The 19,430-nt window shown below is 39.1% G+C and overlaps 1 protein-coding gene across 1 annotated transcript in view; it reads right to left on the bottom strand.

Moving 5' to 3' along the window:
- Window positions 1-19,430, bottom strand: part of Cht7 (chitinase 7) — a 340,104-nt gene that overhangs the window by 98,660 nt on the left and 222,014 nt on the right. Inside the window, exon 2 of the mRNA XM_067150566.2 lies at window positions 9,769-9,850. Coding sequence (XP_067006667.2) covers window positions 9,769-9,850 — 82 coding nt within the window. The remainder of the gene's footprint in view (window positions 1-9,768; window positions 9,851-19,430) is intronic.

The following is a 19,430-nucleotide window of genomic DNA, read 5'->3' on the forward strand; positions in this document are numbered from 1 at the left end:
TGGAGACGCCACTAGTGATCTAGGAGTAGCTTTCCACATAGTTGAACTGAGCTTGATTCGCGGCTCCGTGACGAAGTTGTATTTAACAATTGTTTGTGGAAACTCTGCCCACAACAGAGGACGCGCAAGCACCTTCAGCTGTCCGTGTGCCTATTTTGTCCAAGAAGAGGGACTTGTTTTACAATTTACTTGACTTCACACCGACACAGATAGGTCTTATGGCGACGATGGGATAGGAAAGGGCTGGGGGTGGGAAGGAAGTGGCCGTGGCTTTAATTAAGGTACAGCCCCAGCATTTGCCCGCTGTGAAAATGGGAAACCACGGAAAACCATGCTGAGGGCTACAGACAGTAGGGTTCGAACCCACCAACTCCCGAATGCAAGCTCACAGCTGCACGCCCCTAAACGCACGACCAACTTGCAAAAGGGAGTGTACGTTAATACTCGCTCTTGTATTGTCATAGTCATTACTAAATTTGGGATGTAAAAGGAAAGTCATATTTCTTTCTTAAGATAATTTTACTCGAAATCTTAAAAATATCTGTGAATGATGGGTCTTTGACCCTGCTAGAATCAATTTTATATTGCATATAAATAAATATTTTGCTCATTTTAGTGATATGAGGTCAAATTTTGAGAATTTTTTAAAAATTGAGGTGTCGCTTTTTGCAAGGTACATGTTACCTGTGTCGAGCTTCAGACACAGGATTTCCAAATACTGTAGGAGATGTACTTTTCTTTCTTTTCCCGAAAAAGATAGATGACAGGTTTACAAGACATAACTTCGAGAAAGAGATGATGTACGAATGTGCGCCGATAGATACCAGCAAGCATGGCAATACTTCGTTTTTGGGTTCTTTTGAAGGGAAACAGAGTGAGAACTGTACTTCAGGGCTATGATATTGAATTAATATATGATGTTTTAACGCCCCTATTGTAGCTCTGTCAGTTCGAACGATTAAATTTGTCTGCTGTATTATCGCTAATCGTTTTTTGATGGGTTTAAGGTTAGTAATACTTGTTACCTATCCCTAAAATACTTAAGTCATATTTTGCCTCTTTAGGTCATAAATTCAGTACTCTAGCTCATTACAATAGTCATTTTCATAGAGTCATAAAATGCATGTAGCAATTAAAGCTGCTGATTGCGATAGTCCATATTTCTTAAATATTGTGGAGAGAAAGATTCTGAGGAAGATACTGGGACCCCAAGGAACAGAGGATGGATCATACAGAAAGAAAGGAATCCAAGAGTTATATCACATGATGAATAAAATCTCAGATGAAATCCGGAAGAGGAGAGCCATCTTCTTCGGACATATCTACAGAATGAACACGGGAAAACTGACCAATCGGATAATTGTTTGAGACGAGGAAAATTACCATGCGCTGGACCTGGAAGAAATGGGAATACAAGGAACGGAAATAAGCAACAGGGATGCTTACAAGTAGAGGATCGAGGTCGCGAAGAGATCTCAAGGAAAAATTAGATCCCGTACCCCAACGCCATGGACAGAAGAAAGGAGGAGATTGCAGAGTGAAAGAATGAAGAAGAACTGGACGAAGATTAGAGCCCAGAAACAGATGAAGCTGTGTCAGATTTATCGTGCTGCATAGTTGGCCAGAAGGAAAGAAGGAGAATAAATAGTTGCAAAATGATAACTTATCACTACGCTGTAAGTACCTAGATGTTAATATAAGGAATTAACTTAATTTGAGTAATCACAAAGACGAGCTTGTTAAGAAAGGGTAAAGATCGCTTCACATGGTTTTGAGATTATTTAGGGGTTGTGGGAAATTGTAAATGAGAGGGCATTTAAGTCTCTGGTAAGACCCCAATTAGAATATGGTTCCAGTGCATGGCATCCTCACCAGGACTACTTGATACGTGAAATGGAAAAGAATTCCGACAAAGGAGTAGTGTTACGTAAATGTTGCAAACTTTGGCTGGGAAGACCCTGGAGTAAGGAGACGAGATGCTTGACGACGCGGTACGTTTCGAGCTGTCAGTGGAGAGATGGCGTGGAATGAAATTAGTAGACGAATACGCTTGAGCGGAGTTTTAGAAGCAGGATAGATGAAGTTGGAATCCAAGAGGACAGACTGGGGAAAATATTCGTTTATTGGGGTATGAGTAACGGATTGGAATTAAGTGAGATGTTCAATACAATTTTGATTTCTTTGAAAACGTTTAAGAAAATGTTAGGTAAACAATTGATAGGGAGACTTCCACCTGGGCGATAGTCCTAATTCCAGAATGATAGATTTATTGATTTATGAGTGGGTGATAACTCGTGTCATTCCACTGTTGATATTCTACATATTTCACAGTGTCTTAAATACTTTTTCACATGGAATGCACAGCTACATTCTTCAAACTTGGCAGACCTATCAAAGACGGTCTTATGACATGAAAATACATCTCGATCACGGCATGTTGGATTGCTATTTCCAAATAACAGGCACGGTCATGAACCCCTTAGCAAGAAAGGTACTTTATAAAACATGGCGCCGTGCTCCCATCCTCCTATATACAGCACTTCTTGCCGGATTTTCATGATACAGCGTAAGTTGTTGAAAATCTGTCCATCAAGTCGATCCAATCTTGGTGAAGTTTTGCATTTGAATTCATTACATACATTTATTTATAAAAAACTACCCATCGGATTTCATTCAAACCACTTCCTAAATCGTCTCAGGAGTAGTAAGAAAAATGTGATATTTTAAGCGAACTCGGTCCAGTAGTTTCCGCGTCCATGCAACGAAAACACACATACAAACATTGTTTCACTTTTATATTGATTGATTGATTGATTGATTGATTGATTGATTGGTTGATTGATTGATTGATTGATGCTTACTGAAAGCTTTCAGCCAGATCAGGGTATCCTAAGACGTCAGAACTCTAAAGGAAGGAGACTATTACAGTCATAAGTCACGGTACTCAATTCAAGGAATCTTTTGTCGGCTTCATTTGACTTTCTGTGACTGCATGCGCCAGGCATAAAATGAATGAAGTGTAGCTGTAAACTTAAAGCAGACGGCCTTGGATTTGTGAGTGAGAACAATAATACAATAGAAAAGTGTAGGCAAATTACAAGCTATAACTTCAAAACGATATCGCAGAATTCGACAAGGTATGTTTAAACCATTCAATATAGCCTATGCAATGTCATGAAGGATATTATCCCTCAGCAGGTTCTGAATCATGTCATGGACGTATGTTAAACATATTCCCGACAGCTTTGAGACTGTTCAGAAACGGTAAGTGCAAAATGTATTCATCAGTGAAGGGTTGCGCCGTGAGTACAAGAGATTTCTTTCTTTCCTTTTTCTTTAAATGTTGAACACATCTCTTACAAGACAAAAGTATGGGTCGTATACTACGAAAAACGAAAACTAACGCAATTTTCTCAATTGTGCCGAAAGTTAAAGGGCTAAAGGGTCGGAAAGGTTACAAATTTTGAGTCTTAGAAAAAAAATCGATAATATCTTCCGGCCTAAATGCATTTCCGGAGAAAACAGCTTAAAATCGCTTATTTCTTTACTTGTTTCCTATCGTAGCTCATATCCCTAGAATGGTTTCAAATCCTAGTCAAATTAACTTACTTACATAATATAATTTCCGTAATATGTTCCTTGGTTCAATACCCTCTGGCGTTTCTTAATTTTTTCAAAAATGGCCACATCGAATGCAATTACTGATTAAGGGCTTAAGCGAAACTCTGCATTGACCCACATTGGCGCTCGTAGTGGTAGAAAAAGGCAAAGTGCTAATCTAATCGACCGCATAGCCATAATTAAGGAAAGGATTGTAATTTTTAGGAATAAATAAAGGATATATAGTTTACTATATTTCATTTACGGTACCTAAAATTCATAGCACCGAGCTCGATAGATGCAGTCGCTTAAGTGCGGCCAGTATCGAGTATTCGGGAGATAGTAGGTTCGAACCCTTGTATCGGCAGCTCTGAAGATGGCTTTCCGTGGTTTCCCATTTTCACAGCAGGCAAATGCTGAGGCTGTACCTCAATTAAGGCCACGGCCACTTCCTTCCCACTCCTAGCACTTCCCTGTCATATCGTTGCCATAAGACCTATTTGTATCGGTGCGACTTAAAGCAACTAGCAAAAAAAAAAAAAAAAAATCGTAGCTCATATCCCTAGAATGGTTTCAACGTTGAGTTGTTTTCCTGAGGGCTTTTTCTTTCTTACTTTATTCTTTCCTCTCTCTCTCTTCCTTATTCTAGTTATTCTTGGAGTCGTTCGAACCACAGTGACTCATTTTGAATTACTGAATACCCTTTCTGATATCATGTGTCCTTTGAGGTAAACATTAAACCCAGGAATCCGCATTTATTCGAAACTAGCTGAGCGATTTCGCTAATCAGTAATCACGTATCGACCTGAAAGGATTTACTCTGAACATTCTGGTGACAATATGAAAAATACTAACATTGACAAAAAATAGATGCAATACAATTCATATACAATCTACGACAACATCACACAAACATTGCCTTCCTAATTGCAATGTTTGTTGGTAACGGACATGAAACCTTCAATGTTCCCGTCCCGTAAATCAGTTGATGATTTGATTGATTGTGTATGGCGTTGGTGCCTGTTTATCTATTTGACGCCCATATCTGTGCATCTGAGTGTGATGATGATGATGAGGTAGGGAGAGGGAAAAACTTGGTGTCGGCATGTAGGCTACTATTGTCCAATAACCAAAGGATATGCTCAAGGTTTAGCGTCCCCATCCGTTGGACGAATCATCATCAACAATGTCATGCTCTCACTCCTTATGACCACCGTGGAGAGGTTTAGAGTTAATCCAGGCTTTCGGCACGCGATCAAGTGGTTAGAAATTGTATACCATCAACTGCCCTATCTATGCCGATAACGTTCTGTCAATGAAAATCTTCTCCACCAACGGGAATGGAGCTAGCTAACCACGGTGTCAGACTTTAACCCGCCATCGGTATCGTTGTTAGGTAGCCCCTAACAAAAACATTCCTCATTAAGAAAAGTTTTTTGGTTTAAGACTCAAACTTTTCAAACTCCAGGTATTCTCAAATGAGTTTATGAGTCACATGTTTTCCTTCGTTACGCGATGATTCACGCACACGTGTCACGTGGAGGAGTGGGGGAAGTGCGTTCTGTCTGGAGTGTTAGTCCGCGCCTCGCTACGATACCGGTCGCGTCACAGGCAGTGTTAGGAGCATTCTAGCCTCGATACCTTTGGCGTCACAGTTTTTGCGCATTCAGTGCTGGTGTAATGTTTTAGTAAACAGTATCACAGTGAAATTATAATGGCTAGTAGGCCTAGTGAATCTCTTATTTTGAGCTGGATTGAAGAATCTTGCCCTGGAAATCGTAAAGCCACATCTGTTGAGACGTGCTTTAGTCGATGTTCTGTCAATTGGTCTCAGAAATTCCATCAAAAATATCTTTGGACAAGAACTTCCCGTCAGAAATGCGACACCAGCAGCCCCAGGTAAGTATTGCTAACAGTTCTCACTTCTCCATTTTTACAAGTATCTAATTGAACACTTTGTAAAACTTGTTTATAATCATTACCAAAAAAAGCTATGGTGTTTACTGTATATATTTTCAGACGTTTCCGGGCGGAAACCAAGATGTGCCTACTCCCAGTTCGAAAAAACCAATTTACGTCAGCTCGCTGTGATGCGTGCAAACGTGCAAAGAGCACACTGGACTAAAAAAAGTAGTATGCAGTGAATGTTTTTCACAAGAAGTTGAAAGAAATGAGTGAACAGGACAATGATACAAAATAATGAGGTTTACAAATCATGTTAAAATTTGTTTTGTACTGTAATATGTATTTGTAATGCCAAGGATTTTTGTTACTTTTCATAATATTTAGTAATAGTTATGTACATTTATATAAATAGTTAACATAAAACCAGTCTGTTAAAACAAAATTATAATTACCTTCTAAACGAACGAAAACAGTGTACGAGTCGAAATTGTAATAGCAAATATTTAGGTAATAAACAATTGTGGATATATACAAATATGTAAGTATATATACTAAATAACCGAATACTAGTATAATTTATTCAAACTGCCGAGAAGAGCTCGTATTAGAACTAAAATCATACACCAAGCCGATGTTAGGGAGCCCCTATACACGCTACCTCTCGCGTAAGTGCGGACAACGATACCGATGGCGGGTTAAAGATTTTACGCCTTAATGATCATGGATACCAGGTGGGCAATTAGTTGCGGAACTTGGCGGCGTAGAAAGTGGTTGGAAATATTCCGATGAGGTAATTAATTCGAAATTATAAGATAATAATGATGGATTAATTCTGTAAAGGAATAATAATGTTAATAATAATAATAATAATAATAATAATAATAATAATAATAATAATAATAATTAACCAGACAAGTTGGCCATGCGGTTAGGGGCGCGCAGCTCTGACTTGCATCCGAGGGATAGTGGTTTCAAACCCAACTATCGGCAGCCCTGAAGATGATTTTTCGTGGTTTCGCATTTTCACACCATGCAAGTGCTGGGGCTGAACCTTAATTAAGGCCACAACCGCTTCCTTCCCACTTCTAGGCCTTTCCTATCACATCGTCGCCATAAGACCTATCTGTGCGGGTGCGACGTAAGGAAAATTGGATATAATAATAATAATAATAATAATAATAATAATAATAATAATAATAATAATAATAATAATAATAATAATAATAATAATAATAATAATAATAATTCAGTTAAGAAGAAACTTCAGGACCCCGAGGATTTCCAAGAAAAGCCGAAGCTGAAAACAGGCAAGGCGTGGACCGAAGAAGGAAAGAAAAGGACACCGGTAATGATTACAGGAGTAGGCCTGTCAGGGCAAATGTTAAATCCCGGGGTTGAAATGGCGTGGCCCTTGTTTTGCCGAAACGACATGAATAAGTGAATAACAAAAATTATTATTTTGTCAGCTACATAGAGAAGGATCGAATCCTGGATATGTTGTCCGACTCGTTGGCTGAATGGTCAGCGTACTGGCCTTCGGTTCACAGGGTCCCGGGTTCGATTCCCGGCCGAGTCGGGGATTTTAACCTTCATTGGTTAATTCCATTGGCTCGGGGGCTGGGTCTTTGTGCTGTCTCCAACATCCCTGCAGCTTACACACCACACATAACACTATCCTCCACCACAATAACACGCAGTTACCTACACATGGCAGATGCCACCCACACTCATCGGAGGGTCTGCCTTACAAGGGCTGCACTCAGCTAGAAATAGACACACGAAATTATTATTATGGATATGTTTTTAGGTTAGAAGACGAAATTTGCTCTTTCTTCCGCAGTATAATTTTAGTTAAGTATTCGCTAAAATTATTCGCTATTTCTTTGTTTACAGCCTATCATTTTAAGGCTAATACGTCCAACATGAACACCGTCCAAAAATGCCTTTATGTCCACCAAAATTGCGTCGTTCTTCCATCCATATGACGTTATGACGTCCACTGGTTGCCTGGTTACGGCGGTGTCGGCGTTTTGCCCACGAAAACTGTCCACGCTAAATTACTTACACTATTTCGAGATAGACCTCCATCCCAAAACATATCCATTTTATTAATAATAACAACTGAAGACACTAAAGCGTGAATCAAGAACCTGTTAAGCAGGCCGCTGGTCTTACACTCGTAATGGAGAAATGAAGCCTAAGTTGGGAAAAACTCGATGGACACAATTGTACGTATGAACCGTCTTGAATGAATGAAAGACAATAGATTGCCTAGGATAAGCACATAAAAACCAAAGTGACGATAGTTAGAATCAGTTTTTAGTGACTTGAACGTAAGTGGTGTGAAACGAAACGAGGTCGCTGAACTAGTTGCAAGTAGAGGAAGATGAAGGCGTTTAGTTTCATGCACATAACCTTGCAGACTGAACACTGAAAGGTAAAACAGTCCTTTGTGGATATGTATGTATCTATTAGTAATTATAATAATTATTGAAAAAAACTGATGGACAGACTCTTAAAACTGCAACATTCCGGTTCTTGGTTAATGATCATTTGGTGATTGTGGAGCCTTTGAAGGCCACACGGACATCCTGGTTCAGTTATTTCCGTGACCACAAGTGATTCATTTCATACCTCACGGAAGTTCTACATTGCTCATATACTCTGTTATTAGCGTGAGCTGTCATTACTTAGAAGACGATTAGTTAGTATTTATTGCAGAGTGGTGTTTCATATTACTTGTAATATGACTACTAATTGCTGTAGAGTGAAGCGGCTGTAAATGCACCTACAGTGCCATTTCTGTAGGTGCTCTTTCTATTTATGAGCTTTTACGTACGACCATGGTCATGAAATCCATGTACAGTACATTTTACCACGAGATCTTTCTAAAGACACTCCATGTGAGATTTTTGCTTGACATAGCGGAAGCGGAACAAGTCTTTCCCAGGGTAATGCGGTTTTCCCTGTCATCTTTAATTACATGAATACTCTTCAGTATCATTTCATTTCATCTGTCAGTCATTAATCATTGCCCTAGAGGAGTGCGACAGTCTTCGGCAGTCGACAGTGTTCCTATGCTCTCCGCTAGATAAGAGTTTCATTCATTCTTTCCTAACGAGGTCAAATGACTGGAAAGAGTCTGTGGATTTTTAAAATCTGTCTAAAGAATTCAGTAGTTATACTGTGTATATTCGACATTAATGAGAGTTGGAATTAGAAAGAAATGCTCAAAATTCTGAGTAAAATATACATTATTTGCCAGGCGGGAAAAATGTGATATTCATTGAGAATGTTCGACGGATATTGAAATCCACCTGACTCCATAATGTGTTTGTATTTACGAGCGGTTATAAGCATTGAAATATTAATATGAATCTTTCAGACGAGAGGAGGCTGATATCGGTACATTTATCCCAGAAATTTGACAAATGCAGCCAACATGTCACATTTCCACAAGGATATCTTTTAGTATTATTTTATCTATCAACTGGGACAATCAATAAATAAATTTTTCCTAACAAAAATAAACGGTGATCAACTGAAATATTTCAAGTTTCCGAATAAGACTACTATCTATAAGGACTAAGCACATTTTCACAGAGATTTCATGAGCAGTTGAAATACGGAAATTTATCTATATTTTGCCATTAAACGGGTACACGTCTCTGCTTTTGTAAATAGTTTAAACCATAGCATTCCCTACATTACTAACATAAGACAACTATTCGAGTTTAACTGGTCAAACGTGGCATGAGATATACAAAGTTTTTACATAAACGGACACGATCAGTTTGCAAAACAGGAAATGTAAACGTTTCAGTGAAATAGAAACACTTGGCCTAGTTGAGAAATATTTTTAAAAATTTCAAAATAATTTGGTCGTATTTGAAGCGATTAATTTTTGGTTTCGACTCAGTCAACTTTCAGTCTGTTGAAATTAAGTTATTGTAGATTATTATTTTTGAAATGCTCTATTTGTGGGAAATGGATCCAATTTCCTCATTGGGAACTTCGAATTTCCATTAATTATTTTTTAAATTTATTATATTTTAGTTTTGATAGACTGTAAATCCCAACAGCTATAAACTTTCAAAATTATCAGTAAGGGCACATTTTGAATAATTCTCAAAATTGCAGTATTTCAAATGTATTCTCCATAGTGCAATATTTTGAAATAGTAAATTTTGTTCCAGTTTGACAGGTAAAACATTTAATACACTTTCAATTACTTTTAAAATGCAAATACCAGTTATAACTCACTTTGTGCCGTTGAAGCAACTTCTGATAGGAGTAAAACAGCGATACACACGAATGTTAGACGCCAGACCCATCGTGGCGGCATCTGTAAAGGAAGAAAACAGAGGTAATTAGTAACAGCGTGCATTTCAATGTTCCAACAGAAAAAATATTTCTAGGGGAAATCATTTGCAAGTTACAAAAGTATTGCATCTAGCGTTGTTTCCGTGTCATCATGTGTAAAATAGCGAATTCTGTAATGAATAATGCACAATTACATGAATCAATTTCCATTATTTCAAACTTTAATTAAAAAAATATTCGAGTGCATTTCGTTACTAAATTTATTTCTGTTATTGGAAACGATTACTGCTTCCGCGGCTTTGATTTACGTTTTCTTCCGTAGATTACACTCATTCACTTGAAGTATTTTCCTTTCAGAATGTTGAAGAATAAACTTGAATTTCATTATTATGATTATAATAACCCATTGTATATTTAAAATATTCAAGCAGTTTAAATCGTATAAATATAAAATTTCGTATGATAGTTGAAGTGTTCCGAAAAACGTCTGTAGTTACATGCTATCAGTTGTTAGCTGAGTCAAAGTGAAATATCTATTATCTAAGTCATCAACTCAATATACAAATAAATTCATGGACATGTTTTATCCTCAAATTATTATTATGAAAGAACTGGAAGAAGTAAAACGAATGTTTTAACTTTAGTTTAATTTAAAACCATTTTATGGAGATCTCGATGATATAATAAGCTACGAATCCTTGGTAACGGCATCAGTTGTTTCATTTCCTCCATAAAATAAGACGGGTAGAATGCGTATCGAGGTACCAGCATTGTACTTGTATGGACAATTTTGTTTCTCGGTTCATTACACATTTATCTACTCTGTCATTCCCATTTTTCAAATTCACACTCATTGTTTAATTACAGTGAAACTTACGTAGATTTTTATTTCTAAGGATATGTCTAACACGCTTCAATTTTGTATGATAGCGGCAGTGAATGGAGCGAGAATGATCGCAAGAACAATGGCTGGTATATTTCTCATAATTTTCTCGTTAAAGAATGGCAACTCAAACTGTAAGCAGAACCACCGACCGGTCACCTGTTGACAATAGCAGATGACTTATATACGGCCTAATGGGAGTGGTGGTAGGTGGGGGATGACTAGATTGTTGACCAATAACAAGCTTGCCTCGTAAATGACAGACTCGAGGTGGACTGTAGTACGGCCTTCAAAAGCGTGCCGGGCGTTAACGGGGAAATTGCAGGAACTTTACAAGCAGGTGAGAATAATGTTAGGAGGGCACTTGGAATGTATAAACTGGATTTTCGGTGGTGGTGTCATGTGAGGTGAATTGAGTGGGCTGAATTATCTAGGAGAATATTGTGCTTGGTTTTGGAAGGAAAGAGAAGCACGGGAAGGCCAACTTAACGTTGGTTGAATTCAGCTTTTAATGATAAAAGTTGTGGAACTAAACGAGACCACAGAGCTAGTTATAAACAGAGGAATGTGGAGACACTTTGTTAATTTATGGAGATTTGCAGATTGAACACTGAAAGACATAACAGTTTATAATAAAAATACGGGGTGTTTCCGTGATGATGATACAGACTTTCAGGGCTCTTGCATAGGACCACATGTGTCAATTTGTGATAAGGGGCCCAGGCCCGAAAGCCCAGTAGCCGGGTATAATTCAGATTTATTTTGGGATAGCTATGAATGTGGGATCAAATTATAAATCTTTATATGGAGATTCACTACCTTTATTTTCTTGAAATACTACTACAGTCAATAAGTCAGTCAGTTCATATACTGGCGCCTACAGTATAGGCAACACGGCGTACACTCGTGTACTACAGTCAATAACTTCTTTGACAGGCTCCTACAGTGTAGGCAACACGGCGTACACTCGTATAGTACAGTCAATAACTTCTTGGACTGGCGCCTGCAGTGTAGCCAACACAGTGTACACTCGTGTACTACAGTCAATAACTTCTTAGACTGGCGCCTACAGTGTAGGCAACACAGCGTACACCTGTGTGGTACACACTACAATCAATATGTTCGTGGACTGGAGCTAACATTTCGAGGATCACATAGTCTTTTGACCTGCGCTTTCGCTTCTTTCATCCGTCATGGTGATCCGGGCGATTTCGACTTGATCATCTTAAACGTTTCGCTGGCGGATTTGCCTGATTTTTGGCAGAACTTATAATTTTCCCGATGCTCAAACTACGACATTCTCAAGTTCCGTCGCTGACATATAACTACCCTTCTTAACAGAGAGCTTAGTTCTGCTTATACTGTATGCACACACTGCCTCTTGCTGGGACTAATGGAGAACTGTCGCGGTAATAATCTGTGGTGCAAACTCTCCGCTGTAGTGCACCACAGCGACACCAGGCAGCCAGTCCATGAACTTAACGTAATACCTTTATTAACGTGCATTACGTAGACATGCTACGGAGATTTGTATAACGGTTGTTCAAAATTGTGGGCCTATCCACGTCCGATAAATATCACACTCCGTACTGCATTGCTCAGGTTTACAGCTCACGTCATCTGCCATGAGTTCGTAGTGTGTCCCTCCGAACACCTCATGAAGCACGCATAAAAATTCACTGGTTCCTATGCGCACCTACTGCTGCAACCTTAGAAAGATGGATTTGGTGTACAACGTACGACTGAATTGTTCCCACACCGAGGTTCCCTATCTCAAATTGATACATGCACCCTTCTTCATCAGCCTTGAAAGTTACGGAAATACCCTGTACAGTCTGAATATAATGTCCACGAGTCCACAATACTCTGGCTGCTAGATCATAACGAGTAAACTCTCAGGTCCCAGAGTGGGTGGCTCCTTATAAGTGGTTGCACTCTGTAAATGTCACGGACCATCTACAAATGCACTCAGGTATCTTCTGCCGCAACCGTCTGACATTTTCCAGGCCACTTAATGTCAATAATCAATTTAACTCGACCCTCACCTCGGCGTGTAAATGGTGAATACTGTTATTATACTCGACATGGGAGACCAGTAATTGTGGTATTTTCTAGATATATTAAGTAACCTTTCGCAAACAAAAAATAAAACTCTATAAATGTTACAGAAGTATAAAAATAAATTAGATATATTTGCAGTCATCCGTGAAACAGAGCTAAATTTGTAAGTGTGACACAGTTAGCATCCCAGAACTCCATCAAGGTGCTGAAGATATGGTAGTAGAAGGAAAAGAGTGATCATATTAAGAATAATTATGTGTGCTGTATCACAGTTTATGAAAAAATATAGGTTGTGTAGTAAAAACATGATTATAGAGGTTGAAGAAAAAATAATTCAAGTACATATCACAAATTAATTCTCACTTAATGGTAGATATGATGTTCCTTCATATACTTCCGTGTGGTAAACACTTTACTTCCATGTTTAATTTAATGCTTAGATTTCTGGAGGGATACTTCCTGATGGAACGCGTCGAAATGTGTGCACTTTCTCTGACGAAGACTTTTACTTTCCTACTCATCTTCTGCAGTCATTGCACTTTCAGAGCAAAGTGCTTAGTTGTTAAAAGGAATGAAACTAGAAATACATTGTTATCCTATCGATCTTCCAGCTAGTTTCAAGTGGTAAGCGAGAAACGCTAAGTCAGTCCATTCAACGTCGGTATGTATCAACGATGTCCATTGGCAAGAAATGAAAGTTTCCTACCGTTACCGATCCAGTCTCTGAACAAAGGCCACCCAGATAGAGGAAAGGAGCATAATGGGGATATCAGAGTATGAAATTTACACTGTACATTGTGAATTAATCTTCCCCGTTTTTTTATATCTCCGAAATGTCCAGTTACCACGAACTCTTATCTACTCATTGGCTATTCTCTAGTATCGGACTGCGTGACTGAAAAGTGAAGAATTGACCAGTTAGTATGTAAGGATGTGGGTTCTATTCCTCGCTAGAAAGAAACGTTAGATACGAGAATTGCGCTTATGGATAGGCGTAACTTATTGCCTCGAGGTTCTCTCAGCCTACATTAAAAATGTACCCTAGGTTAATTACTGTCAAAAAGTTGGTTGGTCATAGGAAATAACCATTCTATCTTAGTTCTGAGGTTACAGGTAGCGGAACCTTTTTCTACTCCTCTAGGGGCCTTCAACTCCATGCATTCCTATGAATGAAACGTATTATCTCGCCTCTGGATTCCTCAGACTAGTCTCCTATGCAAATGAACCAAAAGGTACGTGGACAATCGCCATCCTGTGCGCTGCACGACAACGTCTCAGGTCATTGAAGAGTTTCATGAACAACAATGAAGCCTGCAACTGCTGAACTATGCGCTCTCAGGAACCAGTAGTGGCAGCAATTTGCGACACTAGCAGACTGAAATAAGCTAACAGATGGGACTCTAACTGAAGCCTGGCAAGCATGGCCAAATGGAGAACGTTTGATGGGTTAGGAAAATATATGGTAGGAAATAGGTCCATCCTAAAAAATGTGGGGATATACACAATGAAGCCTGCGACTCCGGTCCTCTTCGAGATCTGGAGCATCTGTACCATTGCCCAAATTGTCCTGTAGAAACTCAATGTGAAAAGTTTGACGTAGTCTGTGAGAAGGCTATGAAAGCTGGTTCATAGTGGAATTACTTCAATATCTGAGAAGTGGTGGCAATAGTGCTGCTGATTGTAGTTTTAGAAGGAAGTACAACTGAGAAACCATTCACTATTACCACTAATAAAGAGGAAAATGGAAGGACCTCCGGATGAATTCGCCGTGCGGTTAGGGGCGCGCAGCTGTGAGCGTGCATCCAGAAGAGAGTGGGTTAGAATCTCGCTCTCGGCAGCCCTGAATATGGTTTTCCGTGGTCTCTCATTTTCATACCAGGCCTTAATTAAGGCCACGGCTGTTTCCTTCCCACTCCTACGCCTTTGCCACTCCATCGTCCCCATAAGACCTATCCGTGTTGGTGCGACGTAAAACAAGTTGTTGAACAAAAGTTGACGGTGGGAGGTCGGATAGAGAATATGAAGTTGAGGAGCCTGGCATGTGACTGAAATCAATGCCAGACTGAGCTAGAGGACCCGTGGTCACCAACCCATGCTCCCATGATGAAACACCCTGTGTCTGTTTTGAGCAGAATCGCATACGATCAGTATCATCTCTCAGCCTTCATGCTTTGCTTTTTAGTATTTTCAAGTAAGTACCTATTCTCTTTTGCTCTACAGTCTAAGGGAAATCTTTCACTACTTCATCAATGCAGTGTATCAAAGCAGGGATTTTTACCTGGACCTGAGGGCTGGTTCGAGGTCCACTCAGCCTACGTGATTAGAATTGAGGAGCTATCTGACGGTGAGATAGCGGCCCCGGTCTAGAAAGCCAAGAATAACGGCCGAGAGGATCCGTCGTGCTGACCACACGACACCTCGTAATCTGCAGGCCTTGGGGCTGAGCAGCGGTCGCTTGGCAGGCCAAGGCCCTTCAAGGGCTGTAGTGCCATGGGGTTTGGTTTTAACGTCAGCATCAAATCGGATAGGGTGGTTAGCTTTTGCCTTTGCCCTCAGGAATTAACCGGATACTCATTGTGGTGTGGGCTGAGTGGAACCTGAGGGTCATGTGCCTCTCCAAAAGTGGAAATATTCGACCCACTTATTTCAGGGAGAAAGCCTTTGCCGCCTGTGTAGCGTAACGGTTAGCTGGCGTCCTCGGTGGCCCGGTTTCAATTCCCGGTACTGTCAGAGTTTTAAAACTGGCTGTTAAAGTGGTCGCATTGAGGCTGGACCTGAAAAGAGCTACACCGACTCGGGATTTACTTTACCACTGAGATGTAATTCAGTATTAAATATCGTACGTATATAGAGGAAGAAGTTTATAGGCAAAAATTCGAATTTATCGCTTTTACTATAAATCTTGAAGTATTCTCAGCTTTTCCCGCAGAGTTTCTAAGACGTTGCAATGAAATGTTTCAAATTATAACGAAATCAAGCCGTAGGTCATATACAACAAAATCCTTGGCATGCCAGAACGACTGCTGCCTAGCAAAATGACTTGCACATATTGAAGAACCACGTTGTGAGCATGGCGATATTCGTAGTCGTATTACTTAGATTTTTCAGCCAGAATTTGTATTTTACGGAGGGGAACAAAATGTGACAGGTTTATAGCCATGTTTCATTTTGTTTTGAAAAAGAAACCAAAATTAATTAATGTTTAAGGAAAACGATTCAACACATTTTAAAAATAAAATTTAGATCTATCTGAATATAATATAATTTATAGCTACCCAACTATGAATAAATTTTCCACTATGTGGAGTAGCCGCGCGTGCTAACGTGCTACTTTTATGGAGCCAAGCTCAGTATACGGAAGGCGAGTGAGTTCGAACCCCATCATCGGCTGTCCTGAGAATGGTTTTCTGCGGTTTCTCATTTCCGCTCCCAAGAACATTCCGGGAGAGTTCCTACTTATAAGTCACAGCCGATTGCTTCCACCTGTTTACCCAATTTCCTCTTCATTAACTCCTCAACTGAGGTTGGCGTCAGGAAGGGCATTCAGCCGTAAAATTATGTCCTATAATTTCATCTCACCTCATCTTCGACTCCGTACAAGGAAACTGGACTTTGAGGTGGACACACATACAACGCCTTTAAGGGTTCCACATGTTTCGTGGAATTCCTATAATTTGAATTTCCATTAAAAAATATCTATCTTATTATATGAAATGCTTCTTTATCCTCTCATTAATGATTAGGTTTACATTAATACTAATTATTTCGAATTTATAGTCGCTAACGAAACAAATGTTAATAGCATAGTCTCTCACGAAACTCAACACTGGTCGTGGCTGGTGAACAAGTTGGAAGAATATGGCCTCTCTGCCTGCAGTAAAACTTTATAGCTCACGAATTCCATTGGTTATACACAGGTACTATTCAGGTTCAGGTCACTAAACTCCAGACTGTATTAAGCGCTGTGGTCTAGATTAAAATTCATAAAATTCAACCAATCTCCTTCTCAAAATTTTCAAAGCAAAGTATATCGTCTTTGCCGGGACAAAACCTCCTATGTGATAATATTTTTGGAGATATACTGACCCGCAGCACATACATTATGAAGAGCGAGAATGCCTTGACAACGTTCAGACAATATTGCACCTTAGATGACAGAACCTTACCGGCCAAAGTTATAAGCTAAAATATTTCACATAGGAGGTCTTGCCCCGGCAGCGACGATATACTACTTTGTTCCTAATTAAGAAATCACATTTGCGTCTCTAGGTAAAAGTACGATTTCCTAAGCTCAATGTTTAAAATTGTTACATGTGTTATATTTGACCGATGATAACGCTATTGATTTTACAACCCACTACCATTTACGTTTTTTTGGAGACTCCGAGGTACCTCAATTTTGTCGCGCAAGGGTTCTTTTACTTGCCGGTATATCTACTGACACGGTGCTGACCTATTTGAGCACATTCAAATACCACCGGATTGAGCCAGGATAGAACCTAGCAACCTGGGATCCGTAACCGTCTGAGCCATTCAGCCCAGCTTGACCGATGCAGACGATAAGAAAGGGTTCAGCATCAGCAAGAGATGGCCATGACGTAACACTGATGTATTATTCATCGATCTATGACTAGATTTGGAATATTTTAACGAGTCATGTTCCAGGTGACCTTGCAAACAATAGTTCGGTTGGTGAGATCGTCTCGTTTTGCAATGCGGGAGGCATGATGCTTCAAGTGGCCTTTCACCCTGACGGACTTGGTGCGATACTCTGTGACTTTAGAGGAGATATATTTATGCCCAATTAATGAAGAGAATTCAGTACTTAGCATCTGACCAACATCAAAAGCAGAAAGGGTGGTCTCAGTAACTATTGGGAACATAGATATAAACTACCTTCGCAGAGGAGGACTGCCAGGTGAATTAGACTGGTTCATTCTAGACAAGTGTAGCCATCCGTGATTGGCTGAGATATTCATCTCTCTCCAATAAAACGCTGAGACAATAACAATTTCAAATCTTGGATAACCAGAATGATTCATAAGAAATTTAGGGCGTCAAATATGATCTAATCCTATCACTAGTTTCCTTTACATTCCTCGACTCTTACCAGTTAGATTATGTTGTAACAGGCCATGACCACCTGGAAGGTTTATCTTGACTGTGTGAGTTCTCCAAAGATCATGGAATTAGACAATGAACACTCCCTGAAGCACTGTCCCTGACTAAGGTGAACAATACCACCCACTAGCCGGCAATGTAGGGAAGGAAGAACAGATGAAAATACTGTATACATAATGCACGGTTGTGGTGCTGAAAAGTTTTAAGAACTGAAAGGCAAATTAAACATTTTGAAAAGTGTGTTTTTATTAATTAAGAGTTCCCACTTTACAAAGTTCAATTTTTAAAAATGTTGAAAACATTTCTGAGCGGACAAAGTAGGGGTTCACATACTGCAAAAAACGTAAAATAAAGCAATTTCCTCAATTGTTCCGGAAGTTGAAGGGCTAAAGGTCTCGGAAAGGTTTCAAATTGCGAGTCTTGGATATCTCTATCAAAATAAAAACAATTTTTGAAAACCACTTCCGGCCTAAATGCACTTCCGGAAAAACTCTGTAAAATTGCTGGTTTCTTTACTCGTTTCCTTTTTCATCCAACTTCCCAAAATTGCCGGTTTCTTTACTCGTTTCCTTTTTGATTCAACTTCCCAAAATTGCCGGTTTCTTTACTCGTTTCCATTTTGACTCAACTTCCTAAAATTGCCGGTTTCTTTACTCGTTTCCTTTTTGATTCAACTTCCTAAAATTGCCGGTTTCTTTACTCGTTTTCTTTTAGATTCAACTTCCTAAAATTGCCGGTTTCTTTACTCATTTCTTTTTTGATTCAACTTCCTAAAATTGCCGGTTTCTTTACTCATTTCCTTTTTGATTCAACTTCCTAAAATATTGCTTGTTTCTTTACTCGTTTCCTTTTTGATTCAATTTCCTAAAATTTCCGGTTTCTTTACTCGTTTCATTTTTGATTCAACTTCCTAAAATTTCCGGTTTCTTTACTCATTTCCTTTTTCATTCAACTTCCTAAAATTGCCGGTTTCTTTACTCATTTCCTTTTTGATTCAACTTCCTAAAATTGCCGGTTTCTTTACTCATTTCCTTTTTCATTCAACTTCCTAAAATTGCCGGTTTCTTTACTCATTTCCTTTTTGATTCAATTTCCTAAAATATTGCTTGTTTCTTTACTCGTTTCCTTTTTGATTCAATTTCCTAAAATTTCCGGTTTCTTTACTCGTTTCATTTTTGATTCAACTTCCTAAAATTTCCGGTTTCTTTACTCGTTTCCTTTTTGATTCAACTTCCTAAAATTGCTGGTTTCTTTACTCATTTCCTTTTTGATTCAACTTCCTAAAATTGCCGGTTTCTTTACTCATTTCCTTTTTCATTCAACTTCCTAAAATTGCCGGTTTCTTTACTCATTTCCTTTTTGATTCAATTTCCTAAAATATTGCTTGTTTACTCGTTTCCTTTTTGATTCAACTTCCTAAAATTGCCGGTTTCTTTACTCATTTCTTTTTTGATTCAACTTCCTAAAATTGCCGGTTTCTTTACTCATTTCCTTTTTGATTCAACTTCCTAAAATTGCCGGTTTCTTTACTCATTTC

Source organism: Anabrus simplex, chromosome 6 (assembly GCF_040414725.1).
Source record: "Anabrus simplex isolate iqAnaSimp1 chromosome 6, ASM4041472v1, whole genome shotgun sequence".
In the NCBI taxonomy this organism is placed as follows: domain Eukaryota; kingdom Metazoa; phylum Arthropoda; class Insecta; order Orthoptera; family Tettigoniidae; genus Anabrus; species Anabrus simplex.